Consider the following 17,162-nt stretch of genomic DNA (forward strand, 5'->3'; position numbering starts at 1 on the left):
TCAGGTTTAAAAAAAAAACTACTTTTAATGTGTAAATGAGGGAGGCAGCAGCATAACCAGCTCTTATTGAGCCCAGACAGGGCAGGTCTCACTTCTTCTTTTTGCCAGCCGACTTTTTCCCTTTCTGTGGCGTCCCCTTGCTCTTCTTGGGCAATTTGTAGGACCCCAGTTCTTTCCGAACCATTGTTCCTTTCCACCAGGCCTGTATCTAAAAAAAAAAAACAAAAAAAACAAATCTAATTGAGATTTTGACCAGGAATTAGAAATAAATCAAGAAAGGACTATGATATTAGTAATAAATGCTTAAATGTTTTTTCCCAGTTCAGGAAAAGTAAGTTGCCCAGTGTGACCTGCTGCCTCTTCAGTTTGAGGAAAATAGATTTTTTAAAATGTATTTCCAAAGTATAATGGATTGGAATTTGACTGGAAAACTGTTCCATCTGAGAGGCTTCAGATCTCGCTTTTCCTTGTGTTCCTCTCTGGAAATCCCTTCAGCACCTGGACAGAGATCCATGCCAATATCTGCCCCTTATGACCTTATTTTGGATCACTAGTCCCCTGTACCTGATGCCACTTGGGAGTCACTGCCTCCATTAGTCTGATTCCAGCTATGGTACCTGCTTAAGGATCGTTGCTTGTGCCAGCAATGTCCCCACTCAGGGATCACGGCAGATGGAGAAATTATAACTTACCTGATAATTTCCTTTCCTTCTGTTGCACCAGTCAAGAACAGATGGGTCTCATCCCTTATCAAGCAATTGGAGGCAGAGTTTCTTTTTTTGTTTTTTAATGACATCACTAATACATATATCATGTACAGAACCAGTAAAACCAGTATACCACTGACAAAGCTAAACTGTTTTATTTTTTAAACTGTTGCTTTAAAACAAACTAATGAACATAAGAACTTACCATGCTGGGTCAGCCCAAGGGTCCATCAAGCCCAGCATCCTGTTTCCAACAGTGGCCAATCCAGGTTACAAGAACCTGGCAATTACCCAAACACTAAGAAGATCCCAGGCTAGTAATGCCAGTAAAAGCAATGACTATTCCCTAAGTCAACTTGATTAATAGCAGGTAATGGACCTCTCCTCCAAGAACTTATCCAAACCTTTTTTAAACCCAGCTACAATAACTGCACTAACCACATCCTCTGGCAACAAATTCCAGAGCTTAATTGTGCGTTGACTGAAAAATAATTTTATCTGATTTGTTTTACATGTGCTTCTTGCTAACTTCTTGGAGTGCCCCCTAGTCCTTCTATTATCCAAAAGAGTAAATAACCAATTCACATCTACCCATTCTAGTCTCAAGATTTTATAGATCTCTATCATATCCCCCCTCAGCCATGTCTTCTTCAAGCTAAACAGCCCTGACCTCTTAGCCTTTCCTCATAGGGGGGGCCATTCCATTCTTGTTATTTTGGTTGCCATAAAATTTGAACAAAGCAACTATTTCCCTAATACAACCTTGTAGAATTTAAACTAATGAAAACATCTCTATGTCAAGCAGAGAATTCTCTTGAAAATTCCATCTCTTAAAAATAAACATTTTTTTACTTTTCTCTCTTTCTTTAGTTATTTATTTTTTTAACTAAAATCCTTGACTATTTAACATCCCTGAATTGTTCCTTGACTGATGTTGCAGAAATAAAGGAAAGTAAATTATTGGGTAACTTGTAATTTCTCCTTCCTGAAACTTCTGCTGCCCCAGTCAAGAACATATGGGAAGCACCAAAGCCCATCTAATCAGGATGGGAGGATGTTACACCCACTTTCAAAATAGGGCAGTAACAAAGGCTGCATCCTTTCTAGCGAGTACATCCAATCTATAGTGCCTTGTGAAAGGACTTAGTCGTCCATGTTGTAGCCTTACAAAGATCTGTTGGACTCGCAGAAGCACCTTCAGCCCAGGAAAATGAAAGAGACCTAATCAAATGGGCTTCGATTACATTTGGGGCTTGCTGACCCTGCATCAAATAAGCTGACAAAATTGCTTCTTTAATCCACCTTGCAATAATAGTCTGATGCAGCCTCCCCTTTGCGTGGGCCCCCAGATGATACGAATAATCTTTCTAAGTTTTGCAAGCCTTTAGTCATTTCTATATATCTTTGAAGGCTGCTTTTCAAATCTAAAAAATGTAAAGATGCTGTAATAACTTTGCAGTCTGTGTTTTTGAATGTCAATAGAACGATTGTTTAATTGATAAGAAAATTTGAAACTACCATTGGTAGAAAGGAAGGTACTGGACTAAGTACCACTGAATCCTTGGTGACTCTTAAAAAGGGTTCTCTAAAAGATCTGCCTGTAATTCAGATACATGTCTGGCTGATGTGACGGAGGCTAAGAAGACTGTCTTTAAAGTCATGTCTTTGTGAGTAATATTTTCCAAAGGCTCAAATGGAGACCTAGATAATTCTCTTAATACTAGGTTTAAATTCCATAACAGTACTGATGGCCTTCTAGGAGGGCGTAACCTTTTCACCCCACTTAAAAAATGCACAGCAACCCTATGGGAAGCCACAGATAAACCTTGAGTCTTCCTCAGTAGCAAGATATCGCAGCTACTTGAATCTTCAAAGCATTTAGAGCCAGTCCTTTATCAAGGCTTCCTCTAAAAATGACGAGATGTCTCAGATTTTAGAATGCCATGGTGATAAAGATTTATTCTTACAATAGGACTCAAATGCACGCCATATTCTCACATAAACCAGTGGAGTTGAACTATTTTTAGAGTTCAAAAATGTCTTAATTACAGGAGTATAGCCCTTTTTAATTAACTTAGACCTCTCGCACCAAGCCATAAGCGAGAATTGTAAAAGATCTTCCATTAATATTGACCCTTCATGCAATGGACCTTTGATTCCTGGTAGTCTCAATGGCTGATTGATCATCGGTCTTCTCAGATCTACAATCCAGGGTCTCCTTAGCCAATCTGATGCTATTAGGACCACTCATGCCCCTTCTGTCCTATTTTCTTTAGAGTACAACCTATTAATGGCCATGGTGGGAAGACATACAATAGATCCAACTTTGGCTAAGTCTGTACTAATGCATCTATTGCCTTACTGTCGAATTCCCTATGCCAACTGAAAAACCTTCATACTTTGGCATTCTCGCAAGATGCCACCAGATCCATTAGTGTATGACTGGGAACCTGTATGTGTAAGTTTGCTGCCCTGTGCAAACAATTACTGTGATGCCCCCTCTATTTTTTTTAAACACAGAATACCTTACCTCAGTTAAACATACAGAACATAGACTCACCATCACCAAATACAGAATAAAGAGACTATAAGCAGAAACTGCAACAAGTCAGACTCTGTATGCAATTCAGCAATGGAGAAACAGAAACATTACCAGTCCTCAAATTATTAATCAAACGAAATCAAGGAATATATATCAATCATATTAGTAAAACCATACTTGTAAAAATATTTCCAATGAACTAAGGCAGCGGTTCTCAACCGGTGTGTTGCCATACTTCCCGGTCCCCCACTAACCCAGCTGCTCCCCTTACCCAAGCAAAACAGGTCCTCCGCCTGGGCTTAAAATGCTGATAGCCTGGGCGGAACGCAGCAGGACAGCTGGAGACAGCAACACCGGTATGTTCTCTTCTTCCCGCCCCCCCCCCCAGCCCAGAAGAGGAACGGTGAGCAGCGGGTGCATGCGCTGGAAGAAGAGACCATGCTAGTGCGGGCAGCATCGGCCCAAAGAAGAGAAGAGAGGCGCGGCATGAAGAATGAGCAGCGTAGCTTGGAGTAAAACGAGGAACAATGTCAACCCCTGTGGCCAACGGGACTCCTTTCTCCTCGAGGGCTGAAAGTGAAGGAGGTTGCTGCTGCCTTTAGGGTTGGAAGTGGAGGAGGCTGCTGCTGTCACTAGTTCGGAAGGGGAGGGGGAGAGAGTGAGTGAATGAGCAAGCATATGTGTTTGAGGTGCTTTGTGTGTGTGTGTGTATGAGTGAGACAGCATGTATGTGAATGATTGAGAGCCTGTATATGTGAAAGAGAGTGTGTGTGTGATTGATAGCATGAATGTACGACTGAGCATCTGTATGTGTAAGTTTGTGATTGAAAACCTGTTTGTGTGAAAGAGTATGCGTGTGTAATTGAGATCCTTTGAGAAATCATGTGTATGTATGATTAAGAGCCTGTGTGTATAAGTAAGAGAGAGAGTATGTGTGTGTGTCTGTGTGTGATTGAGAGCTGGTTTAGGTGAGGGAGCATATGAGTGTGTGAGAGCCTGTGTATAAATGAGAGAGAGAGCATGTTTGTAAGCATGTGAATGAGTCTGAGAGAAAGACAGCATGTATGTGTGTGACTGAAAGCCTGTGTGTGAAAGCGTGAAAAGACAGCATGTGTGTAAATGTGTAATTAAGAGCCTATATAAGTGAGAGAGAAAAAGCAGCAAATTGAGACTGAGCAAAGCTGACATCATGGTGTATATATACCCCTGCACTGACAGCCTGCCAATATTCTCAGTCTCCAGCAGATGGTGGATGTGTATCAACCTACTGAGGATTGCTTAAAAATTTTCAAAGGAGGAGAGAAGAGATTTATTCGCCCCTTTCCCGTGATGATACCTTATGATCCCTCCCTCAGTTGAGAATTCCTGAGATGATATCTTTGGATTCCTCACTCAGATGAGTGCCTTGGTCTGGTAGCTGCTTTTTTCAGCCAGCGTGGACTTAGCTGTAAAAAACAAAAACCTGAAAGGCAAGCAGGTGCAGGAAGCAGATCATGGCAATGAAGGTCCTTGCCCTCTCCCCCTGTAGCCAGAGACTGATCTTGTACCCATCCGGGATGAGCTGAGATCAGGAAAAGAGTAATAAATAAAATAAAAAGGAGTGTTTTGTAGGGATTCCTTTCCCCTCCGTGCTTGGCGAGCCGATCCGACATTCGTTCCCTCCTCTGAGGGAGCTTGGACGTGAGCAGCCTGGCTGCTTGAGCAGTCTTTTGGCAAGGCCCCGCTCTCAGGCATATCTTGTTTGTCGTGTGGTAGACCACGGAGGTGGTTTTTTGGCCCTTTTTTCCCACGCATAAGGTTGCCCTTTCAGTTACGTCCAGTTGAGTGCATAGGAATGCCTACCTGGGCGTTCACACGCACATGCTTATTTACGCGTGCTGAGCAGCCTGGTGGGAGCTTAGTTTTGTGCACTTATTGAGGCACAGTATTAGTCGTTTAATTTTTGCAGTGCGGATACAGCTGGGTGCACTCTTTTCAGACGCCTGTTACAGCCTACTGACAGACTGATGGTGCCTATAGCCGAAGCGCCTTACCTTTTGTGCTGCTTGTCATATTCAGGCATCCCAGCCTGGCATTTCCTCTAACTAGTGTCAGCGCTCTTTGGAGGTTCAGGGAGAATTGCCTTCGTCTGATTTTACTAAACCTGGTTCTTCCCAGCGTGCTGCAGGAATGGAAGAAGAGCTGCCAGAGGTGTTGCCTGATTTTGGACCTCCCCTAACTGGTTCGTCAGCGGGGGAAGGTAGTTGAGTGGGCACAGGACAGATGCCTCCTGGTTTTGGAATTGATCCCTCTGCCTTTTTTTTGGGTAGAACTTTTTCAAGGTCTGCAGTCTTTCCTTCAGGTGCAGTCCTCGGCCCTGGCCAATCTTAACAAGTCAGGATCGCAGGCTTTTGATTTCCACATGCCTGGTGCTGCAGGTAAGCATCAGAGTATGCCTAGATCTGCTGCAGGTCTCCCCAATAGGGACACAGATGGCACGGATGATGACCCAATCCTTGAGCCTATAGGAGAGGGAAATTCCTTTGAGAATGGAGCCGTATAGAACTATGTTGCGGTTCTTCCACAGAGATGAGTTACCGGCTCTGATTTCCCAGACATTGAAGATGCTGGGAATATCAGGGCTGAATCCATGTCTGAGCCAAAAAAAGATCCCATTTTGATTTCTTTGCATAAGGCCTCATGTTTCTTCCCTATTATAGAGGCCATTCAAGAATGGATTGATCTTGAGTGAGGCGCTCCGGAGGCTAATTTTAAAGGGGGATGAACCTTGGAAGGACTGTACCCCCTGAATCCTGCTGCAAGAGAGCAATCGCGCTTTTTGAAAGTGGATGTGCTTGTGTGTGCCATGACCAAGTGGATGACTATCCCTGTAGAAGGGGGAGGGGCCTTGAAGGATGCACAGGCTGGGAGAATTGAGGCCATCCTTAAACAGGCTTTTGAAGGAATGACTATGAATTTGCATATAGCGTCTTGTTCTTCCCTGGTGGCTCGCTCCTATTTACTTCTCTTTCAGGAGATTGATGAATCTGTTGTGAATTCCAGAGCAGTGATGGAACCAGCAACCTTTTTGGCAGATGCAGATTGTGATTTGGTCTGCACTTTGGCCAGAGGGGTGGCTTCGGTAATAACGTCCAGGGATCAGTTATGGCTGAGAAATTTGTCAGCCGATTACAACCTCGAAGTTTAACCTTACGAAATTGCCCTTTAAAGACTCTGTTGTTTGGGAGCAAGCTGGAGAAAATTACCAATAAGTGAGGTGAGTCTCAGGCTCCTCAGTTGCCAGAGGATAAAAATCAGACTCCTGAGAGGTCGTACTAGGGGATTCAAACTTTTTTGACCCTACAGAGAAGCAGCCTTTCAGAGGGCTCGATCTTTGCATAGGTCTTGGTCCTTTCTTTCCAGGCAACCCAGACGGGCACAGGCTTGGGAAGTGGAGCCCCCGGGCCTCCCAATGAGGTGTGCCAACCCATCCCCAGGATCAGGAGATAAGGGGTCGCGTCTCTCTCTCTTTTTTTTTTTTTTTTTTTTTTTTTTTTTATCGTAGGTGGGTCGAGATCACGTCAGATCAGTGGGTTCTGGAGGTGATAAGATATGACTAATCACTGGAGTTTCACAGTATTCCTTGGGACGTTTTCATGGTATCTCCCTGCAACTCTCAGAAGAGACAGGCAGTAGAATGTACGTTGTCAAGACTCCTCAGCCTGCGAGTGGTGGTTCCAGTACCCACATCTCAAGAATATATGGGCCGATGTTCCATTATTTTGTTTTGATCAAGAAGGAGGGCTTTTTTTGCCCCATCCTAGATATCAAGCGAGTCAACCGTCATTTGCGGGTGACTCATTTTCACATGGAAATCTTGCACTCAGTGATAATGGCAGTACAGTTGGGGGAGTTTCTGATGTCTCTGGACTTGTCCGATGTGTATCTGCATACTCCCATCTGATTAGAGCATCAGCATTTTCTGTGTTTCGCAGTTTTGGGGCATCATTATCAGTTTAGAGTGCTGCCTTTTGGTATGGCCATCATGTCCGAAACTTTTTCCAAAGTTGTGATGGCAGCAGAGTTGAGAGAGGATGGGACTGGCTGATTTGGGCCAGGAGTCTGGAAGAGAGCCTTTGGGTCTCGTGTAAGCTGATCTCCTTGTTGCAGGTGCTAGGTTGGGTGGAGAACCTGGCCAAACAGCAATCTTCATCCATCAGTCACTTTACAAAACAGACAGCAAGCTTATCTGAAGGGTGGCAGAGGCTTCTCTCCAGAGTCCTGAAGGTTAGGGAACTGGACTACCAGCTTTCACCCCCAGCGTGGATCAGCGAGCACTCAAGGGTCCCCAAATCCTTGCTCGTCGTCCTCTAAAACCAGGAGGAATGGTCCCACCAGGAGCTGCCAACCTCCTGGAAGGGAATTCCTCCAATATTATCCTTATTTCTATTATCTTTTCTTTTTTTTATTTTCCCTTAGGTACAGAACTGCAGGTTTTGCACTTCCTCTATCTGCTGGAGAGAGAAATACTGAGGAGCTGCAGGTGGCACACTGGGTTAAGAGGCGGTGCCTGCAAAACTTTCTCTGTCTCCATCTGCTGGAAGGGAGGCAAGACCAGAGTCTGGACTAATCTGGGTACGTACAGAGAATTGTAGATTCTCCTCTGCCCAGGGAAAAATATTAGTCTCTTCTGATACTCCCTGGTGTCGCCCTCTCTGTTCATATACATTACTGCTGTTGTATTGTCTGATAAAATCCAGACTGCCTTCCCCGAATCAGGGGAAGGAAATGAAGAAGTACCAACCGAATGGCTCTGGTTTCCAATCTGTTTATGGACCATGTTGCTTCCTCTGCAGACCAAACTCCCTGTGACATCTCATTCAAGCAATGAGCCCTCCCAGCTGGACAGACTCACAACTGTCATGACCAGAACCCAGGCTGAAGACATCAAGCTGCCATTCCCTCAACAGATTTTGAGGAGCCATCCACCAGTTGAGATTCTGTCTCACTGCAGTTGGCAGGGCTAGACGTAGATCGTAATCCTGGGACTGAGACAACCACTGAGATATAAAAGAATTTAGAAGAGGCCTCATGGGCCCTGGCCCAGTGAACTAAATCCGAGGCGGCCACCATGGAACCCAATCTGATGAAGATAATCCCATGCTGTTGGAGCCAGAAGAACCAGAAACATGAATATTTAACCAATCAGCTTGTCCACCCATTCCATCGTCAGATAGGCTTGGCTCTCCCTGGTAAGAATCAGGAATTGAGAAGGACCTAGGTGACTTTTGGAAAAAATGGAATTTCAAGCCTTCTAAACCTTGGACAACTGTGGAAGGACTGCATCCCTTCTTGATAAAAATCAGACCAGATTAGCCAATCATCCAAATAAGGGTAAACCCTGATCCTTCTTAAATGACTATGCCACTACCACAATGACCTTGGGAAAGACCTGCGAGGCCGTGGTCAGTCCAACAGGGAATATCCTGAACTAAAAATGTTCCTTGAGGACAGAAAAAGAGTGATCCCTGGGATCCTTCTGAGAAATGGAAATATGAAAATAGGCCCCTGACAGATCCAGGAAAGAAAGAAACTCGCCCTGGTGTACTGACATAAGCACAGATCAAAGCTTCTCCATATGGAAATCAGAAACCCTGAGGCTTGAGTTCACCCCCTTGAGATTTAGGAGGGGACAGTATGAACCATCTTTCTTGGACACTAGGAAATAAATGGCGTAACAACCATTCCTTAGTTCTGGAAAGAATGCTGGTACCACAGCTTTTAAAACCAAGGACATGACAGGGTCTCGACCACCACATTTTGTTTTACAGCAGAACAAGGAGAGGGCATAAAGGCATCAGGAACCAGTGTATGAAACTCCAAGGAAAGCAGAGTTGCTTACCTGTAACAGGTGTTCTCACAGGACAGCAGGATGTTAGTCCTCACAAAACCCACCTGCCACCCCTCTGAGTTGGGTTCATTTACGCTTCTTATTTTATTTTATTTTTCATTTGAACTTTTGATACATATGAGACTGAAGGGAGACCCCTGTGGACGCAGGGATCATAGCATGCTGGGCATGCTCAGTGCACTCAGTTTGCCAGTGTCAGTCAAAGCTTCTAGAAACTTTGACAGAAAAGTTTTCCGTGACAGGGCTCCATCCAGTGATGTCACCCACATGTGAGGACTACCATCCTGCTTGTCCTCTGAGAATAACCATGATGGATCAGCTCCAACACCCACTGGACTGAAGTAATGGTAAAACAGCTGCAGATGGTCGCCCACAGGAAGAGTCAATGAGTGGACCTGCCAAACTTCATTGAGAAGCCTGACCTGAGGAGAGGACAGAATCAGATTTTGTTTTCCAGAAGCCCTGAAAGGACTGGATCCTGCCTTTCAAAGGCTGAAAGCTTTTGAAATAGTAAGATGACTGTTTACCTTCCATCATGGAACTGCCCTTGATCTCTGGAGGAACGGAAGAAAGAATATGGTTTATCCTCAGGCAGCATCTGAGGATAAGTTCTTGACCAGCTGTTCTAGATCCTCTCCAAATAACAATCTCCCCTTAAAGAGAAGATTACCTAGCCAAGACTTCAACCAAGAGTCCTCAGACCAGTTCCACAGCCAGAAAATCCGCCTCGCCATCACAGCTGAAGCTCCTAAACAAGAAGAAACCCAGAGAAGCTCATACCAGGTATCAGCCAAAAAGGCTGCATCTGACTCCACCCTAGCTGCATCTTCACTTACTGCAGCCATCGCAACAGCGCTCTGACCACAAAGCCCCTACAGATAGAAATCTGCACCACCAAAGCTGAAGAAATAAATAAGTGCTTAAAGAGATTTTCAATCTTTCTGTCCTGAGGATCCTTAAGACAAGCGCTGTCCTCCAATGAGATTGTGGTTCACCTAGTAACAGCCATGACCAGAGCATCTATAATGGGGCACATGGAACAAGCGCTTAACTATCTCTGGGGGGGGGAAGAGGATACAGCTTCTGCAGTGACTGTACCTCTTTAAACCCAGACTCAGGAGGCCTCCCACTCTGCCAAACCATCTCCTCCACCTCAGAATAGAAAGGGAAAGCCTTCATGGACTTAATATTAGAATCCCATACAGGAGTCTCCTCAATTGTAACGTTTGCGATCCTGAGGTAGGATATCATTTGATCAATCATGGCCATAAGCTCTTCTTTATGAAAAACCCCAGATGATTCTCATCCTACCTGTCAGAAAGCACCTCCCACCTCCTCCCTGAAAGCATCATTAATTTATTTGCCTGGTCCTCAGTCATCCAGATTTTTATCCTTACCTGGGGAGGGGAGCTCTGGAGAACCCCCTCCCCAGGACATTTTTTGTGAATGGGGCAATAACCAGAGCCCTGACAGTGTCAGATGCAAAATTAGGCTTTGCACCAGGCTTCTGAATAGAACAGGAGGCCTGGTGCAGAAACCTGAAAAACACTGGGGAAAGGTGGTCATCCGATGACTTATCACTGGGGGGGGGGGGGGTGCGGAACCTCTACCATGAACACACGGGTGAAGGGTGTTCATGGTATAGGTTCCACCCCTCCCCCCCCCCTCCCCAGTGATAAAGGGATCAAGACATGGCTCTTCAAATTGGCCTACCCTGATTCAGATCCCACTCCATTAGAGATAGAGCCATATTTTTATTGTTCTCCTAGCCTCCCCTTCCTCCTTACTTGTAACCTATTTGTCAGCACCCCTGCTGCACTTTATTTACCCTCTGCTCCTAGGCATCATACCTTTACTGATAGTAATATTGTATATAGCTTTTTCTTAGCACTAGTTGATAGATTAGACACAATTCTTTGTCTTTTAGTTGGTATATACCTTTTTCATTATGCACTCATAATCTGCAATGGTTGATTTCAGTGCCCTGTTGAATGTGCATATTTGCAATGTTTTATTTTGCGGTTGTTCCTCCTCCGTCTGTACCTTGCTCTCCATCAGGTACTGTTCCTACTTTTTTCTCTCTCTCCTGTTTTTTCTCTCACTGCACTCGCCCCTTTTATCTTCCATGCTGCTCCCCTCCCCCCTCCCTGGTTCTTTGTAATTTCCCCCTTTCAGTTATTCTGTAAACCGGCAATGATGTACTCACAAATGTTGGTATAAAAAGCTAATAAATAAGACGTAAGCTAGAGGATCCCCATCCTCCATTACCTAGGTCCCACACTAGAGTTGCACATGGGAGGTAGCATGGGAGCATAATTCAAGATGACTGACATACCTGCCACAGCTGTGGCTTCACAGGACTCAAACCGCAATAGCCCCAGCTGAGAATCAAGCCCAGTAGGCTGCCTTAAATCTTGGGGGCAAGGCTGTGGAACTGTCCTGGACCTCCCCAGCAGAGAGGCCATGCAGCGACTTTTCCCAGCTTGCTCCACAAAAGCTTGTGAACACTTCCTTCCTGGCTCAGCTCCCGTGGAGTCTGGAGCCCCAAGGCAAAGAATGCCCTCAAAGGCAGCCACTTACCTGGCAGAGGACTTAAACCACTCCCAAGTCTACGGCTCAGGCTGCTGCTGCTGCTCCCACTTTTTATTTTTATTTTGAGCACACATGGAGGAGCAGGAGAAGGGGGGAATAAGGAGGCTACCCAAAGGCAAAGAAAAACATACAATTTCAGGAGAAAAACAGATTTCCCCCTCCCTGGGCTCGACCTAGTCTCCTCTGTGACTGTGAACCCCTGTTTAAGGCTCACATAGACTGATGCACCAGCAGGCTGCCCCAAAACAGCATTCCAAAACATCCTGCTGCACCCCCATCTGCTGGAGACAGAACCCTACCATGATGCCACTAGAGAAAGCGGTATGCTCTGCCCAGGGGCGGATTGTGGGAAAACAGTGGCCCGGGGGATTTTTCTCCATACTGGCCCATGGGCACCCAATTACACATACAATTTGGTGAGTCACCAAATACAGAATAAAGGGACCATAAAATATGCACAGAAATGCACAGACAAACTGAACTGGAAATCACAACAAGTTAGACTGTTTGTAATGCAGCAATGGAAAAACAGAAAATACCATCATTCCTCATAAAACATCAAATAATAAAATCAAGAACTATAAAACATCAATCACAATAGCAAAATCATACTAAAAATATATATTTCAAAACTGTTGATGAATAGAACCTCCAGTAATTTAACTCATATACAAATTTTTGAAAATTTCCATAACACCAATAAAATATTTCAAAGCAGCACATATATCAAATAACATTCAATAATTAAAACTAATAAGGATTTTAAAAAGCCCCTGCTGTCCCCTTCTGTGGGAGCTCTTGATTTCCAGTCACCCTGATATTGTCGAGGATTGGGAGGTTATCCTCTCTCTCTCTCACACATACTCACATGTCCATTCTCTCTCACACATACACTGTCACATACATACACATTCATGCTCTTATATCCACCATAGCCTCTCGCTCTCACTGATACTGACAGGCTCTCTCCCCCTTCATACACCGCCCTCCACATACAAACTCTTACGCCTTTGGATTTTCTCATACACATTCATGCTCTCACACTCACTGGCTCCCTCACATACACACAAACACACACACCCAGGCAAGCTCCCAGTCATTCACACACACACACCCAGGCAGGCTCCCATTCATTTTCACACCACTCCCTCCCCATTCCCCAGGCATGCACACATTCATTCTCACACACACAGACCCCCAGGCAGAGTCCCATTCATACACATGCACACACTAAAGGCAGACCCCCTCTCTTTTGCCAGCAACCTCAGAGCCTCTCTCATTCCTCTGCTGCCACTGTCACTGCTGCTGCATGGCTATTGGGGAGGTGCCGATTGCTGCTACTGACACTGAAGCCCATTCTGCTGCTTCCTCTGTGCAGGCCCCGTGGGCTTCCACTTTCTCCATGCTGATCTTGTACATTGTGAGATCCGCATAGAGAAAGTGCTATTCTTACACATCCCAAAGATTACATGTGCCAATCACTAAAAAGTAATTTATTTTTTTTACCTTTGCTGGCTGATCTTAGTTTTCTAATCAGTTGGTCACAGGCTTTTTTTTTCCACCTTCCCTTTCTTATTTTTTTTGCCAATTCCGTTTATATTGTCTTTTTTTCTATTTCTTTTCTCTCCATCTTCTTCCCTCAAACACACACTCAGGTTCTCATTCTCACATGCATTTCTCTCTCTCTCACATGCTCTCTCTCATACAATCATTCATACACACAGAGGCTCACACATGCAGTCTCTGCAAACATTCAGGTCCTTACTCCCACACACAGTCTCTCAACTCATCTCATACACACACACACACCCTCTACAGACCCTCAGCCTCTCTCTCACCTCTGGGCCTCCTCTTCGCGGGTCGCTGCAGGATGAGCTCTGCTGCGGCCCTGATCTTCTCGGGCTGCAGCGGCCCTGCTACCGGGCCTCTTCCTCTTCTCGGGCCGCTGCGACTTGGGATTCGCGGCGGCCTGCGGCTGCTCCTCTTCTGCACGCGCTGGTGCTCCTCCTTCCTTCCTTCCCGCACGGCTCTGGCAACGTTTACTTCTGGGGCCGCGCAGGCAGGAAGGAGGAGGAGCATCAGCTCGTTTAAATGCGATCTTTTTCTTTGGGCCGTGGTGACGTGAGCTCCACCACGGCCCTGCCGATCTGCCTGCTATGTGTCACTGCTCAGCCGCCAGTGGGATGAGGTCCACTGCCGGCCGCATGAGCCTCCCTGCGCCCGGGGGCATTGGCTCCCCTTGGGATACCACTGCTCACGGTGCCCCCTAATACTCGGCGCCCTAGGCCCAGGCCTAGTTCGCCCAGTGCTTCCACCGGCCCTGGCTTCCACTCTCGGAGAAATGTCACGTGATTGGGGTGACCGGCCCACCGGGGCATGCCCGAAGCCCCGCTAGGCCAATCCGCCCCTGGCTCTGCCTAAAGCTGCTGGTAGGGGGATATAACCCACCTCTTGAGACTGGACAGTTGGAAACAAATATTTTATGCATATTAATATCCTGAAAACCAGTCTGGTTTGTGGCTCTTGAGCACTGGAGTTGGCCTCCCCTGTCCTAGGGGAGTGTTATCATTCAGACCAACCATTTGCTTAGATTATGCTGCTAGCTACATGGCTATAGAACCCTGCAAGTGTCCAGCAGAGTAATAAAATTGGCACTTCATGAAATATTTCCTTTGGCACTAGAGCAGTAAAAGATTTTGCAATATCTACCACTTTGTATGAATCAATAAAGCGACTGACTTGCAGTTTTGTGATCAGATAAAGGATTTCGTCATATAACTCAATTTCTACATTTATCCTAGTTGACACTTAGTAAGTGGACACTGAGGTCCCTGGATAAATCCACCCCTGCCGAGTGCCATGTATTGCATCTACGTTCAGCTGGGTTTGACTGGTGTAGCTATTCAGTTCGCCACATGCTATGCAAGCATTGACTTATCTCCTGCCAGATTCAGTACCCTACAGTTGTGCACACAGAAGTCACAACCAGAACCAAAACTAACATTGCTGTAGAACAAGTTTACCTTCACGACACTCTTTAACTCCAGCGCTTCCTGGCGACGCCTTCGCTTCTCCTCCGCTTTCTGAATACGGTCTTCAATGACTGCACGCTCATAATCCCGGTACTGTAGAGTAAGAGAGCATTGATTAGTCCCAGATCCTCCAAGTTTACACAGCCCTCACTGAGCCTGCTTCAGGCTGATGATTAACCAAGTGCCTGGCTGGATAGGGTGAAGAGCTTGGTTGAGCCATATCCCCATAATACTGTGCTGTGAATCTGGCCTGAATTCTAATGTAATGCCATCTCTAGTTACCTGCTTAGCAAGGTCCTGTAGCAGCTGCTGATCACTGTACTGTGCTGATTTCAGGTCATTCAGCTCCTGCTGCTTTGCTTCTGTGTCCTTATCATACTTCTCCATCCAGTGTTCCAGCTTCTCTTCCAGTTCCTGTTGGGAAGTATGGTTTTGCACACTCTCTCATATCATGTCCTCTTGGTGTCAGCCAACAAGTGCTTACCAGTAACAGAGGTAGCAGCTATCTGGTGAAACTGTTATGAGGTACAGTGTGAGTGCCGGAGGCAAAATCAACTGCTTGGTTTTAGAGATTAGAAGGAGAAAAGAATTTTGGTTGGAGGCCTTTTTCCTTCCATCTGCACTATGAAAATCAAATGTGTTCAAGCAGAGGAAGAATGCATGCCAAGAAATAAGGGAAGTAGAAGTACAACTGTTTAACACATTTAAAAGCTGGAAGATGATGTGTTCACCCACCCTTTGCTGTTGTCTGAGAAAGCATTCAATTTCCATGTGCACACGAATCTCTTCATCCATTTTGGCCTTCAGCCTCTGATGGCACAGAACAGAGAGAATTCAGCACTGCTAGTAATAAAGAGAGTAAGTCACCTTTTCCTTAAATCTTTCTATTTCATATGTGCTCCTACTTTAAAATGTCCCTTCCTCACTGTGTAAACCTGAGACCTTTGGCATGCTTATGTGCCTCTTCTCTGAGACTCCCAGTACATATCTGATCCCTTTATTGGGTCTTGGCACTCTTACTCAGTGACTGGATAATGAGCTGAATAGAAAACTGGGCTTTGTAAAACTCATGGTGATGGATAAGAGACTGTCAGATATAGAAGGTCATGAGCTTCAATTTTTTTAACACTAGAGTTAGAAACTTTAGCCACTAATCTGTGCATATAAACACATTTATTCTGAAGATCTCGGTAACTATCTGCCATTACGTAGAGAAAGCAGAGTTGCTTGCCTGTAACAAGTGTTCTATGAGGACAGGCTCTTAGTCCTCACACATAGGTGACATCATCAGATGGAGTCCGACATGGAAAACTTATGTCAAAGTTTCTAGAACTTTGACTTGCCACACTGAGTATACCCTATACCACACATTCACTTGGGGGTCCCTCTCCAGTCTTATCAAATTATAAATAGGAGAAACCCAACTCCACAGCATGGTGGATAAGTTTCATGAGAACTAACATCCTGCTCACCTCGGAACAACTCTGCTTTCTCTAAAGACAAGCAGGATGGTAGTCCCACAATGGGTGAATCACTAGCTACAGGCGGCTCTCCAACATAAAAGGGGACCAACACTCACCCAAACCAGGTGCCAATGGGCACAAAAACAATGGGACTGTTGGTAACAGAGGGAGACACAGCCTGAATCCAAACAACGGGCTCTAGGCGGAAGAGAGTTGGGTTCTTTTTTTTATTTATTTATAATTTTTTCTTTAACTTTTTCAATACAACCACAAAGTAATAATACTTTGTAACAGAAATTTTGAGTATATACTACAGGAAAACATACACTTTTTTTTTACAAAATAACCCAAAAAGAAAAATATTCCAACACTTTCATCATAGAAGAAATTTGAAGAGAGGGGAGAGAAGAAAATAAAAGGAGATCAATAGTACACAGTATAAAACAAGAAACAAATGGTAGCATGAGAGAAACCCCACAAGCACATCTCAATTTGTGATCCACATTCGCTACAAATTAATAGCAGGTCCTGTCACCCTAGCATTCAGGAACTCCTGCAACTGTTCAACCGAAAAGAAAATGTGTTACCATGTAATTTAATTATGCATTTGCATGAGTATCTAAGAAGAAAACTTGCACCCAAAGAAATAACTTTGGGCCTCATATTCAAGAAAGCCTTTCAGAGCATTTGGGTGGTCTTAGCTAAGTCTGGTTTAGACACAAAGCAAGCCACCCAGATAGGGGATATTTATACTCTTGAAATAGGAACGCATAACAAGGTTCAAATCTTGCTCAGAATAGAAAGTTACTAACAGAGTTGTTCTGCCTGTAACTTCTACTGAGGAGTTTTCTAGGTATTCAGTTAAGTTGGAAAGATTCTCTTTGATATTAAGCCGTGGTGGACTTTGCTTCTGAGAGAGGAAAATAATCCTCTTAA

General features: G+C 44.9%; 1 protein-coding gene across 3 annotated transcripts in view; it reads right to left on the minus strand.

Annotated features, from left to right (window-relative positions):
- IQCG (IQ motif containing G) overlaps window positions 1–17,162 on the minus strand; it is a 133,002-nt gene continuing 115,840 nt past the window's right edge. For all 3 annotated transcript variants that reach the window (XM_029616388.1, XM_029616387.1, XM_029616386.1), the window contains exons 7-10: window positions 15,499–15,573; window positions 15,046–15,177; window positions 14,755–14,856; window positions 1–208 (exon numbers count right to left, since the gene is read on the minus strand). In XM_029616388.1, the coding sequence (XP_029472248.1) occupies window positions 89–208; window positions 14,755–14,856; window positions 15,046–15,177; window positions 15,499–15,573 (429 nt within the window). In that variant the 3' untranslated portion in view covers window positions 1–88. The remainder of the gene's footprint in view (window positions 209–14,754; window positions 14,857–15,045; window positions 15,178–15,498; window positions 15,574–17,162) is intronic.

This window comes from Rhinatrema bivittatum, chromosome 9, assembly GCF_901001135.1.
Source record: "Rhinatrema bivittatum chromosome 9, aRhiBiv1.1, whole genome shotgun sequence".
In the NCBI taxonomy this organism is placed as follows: Eukaryota; Metazoa; Chordata; class Amphibia; order Gymnophiona; family Rhinatrematidae; genus Rhinatrema; species Rhinatrema bivittatum.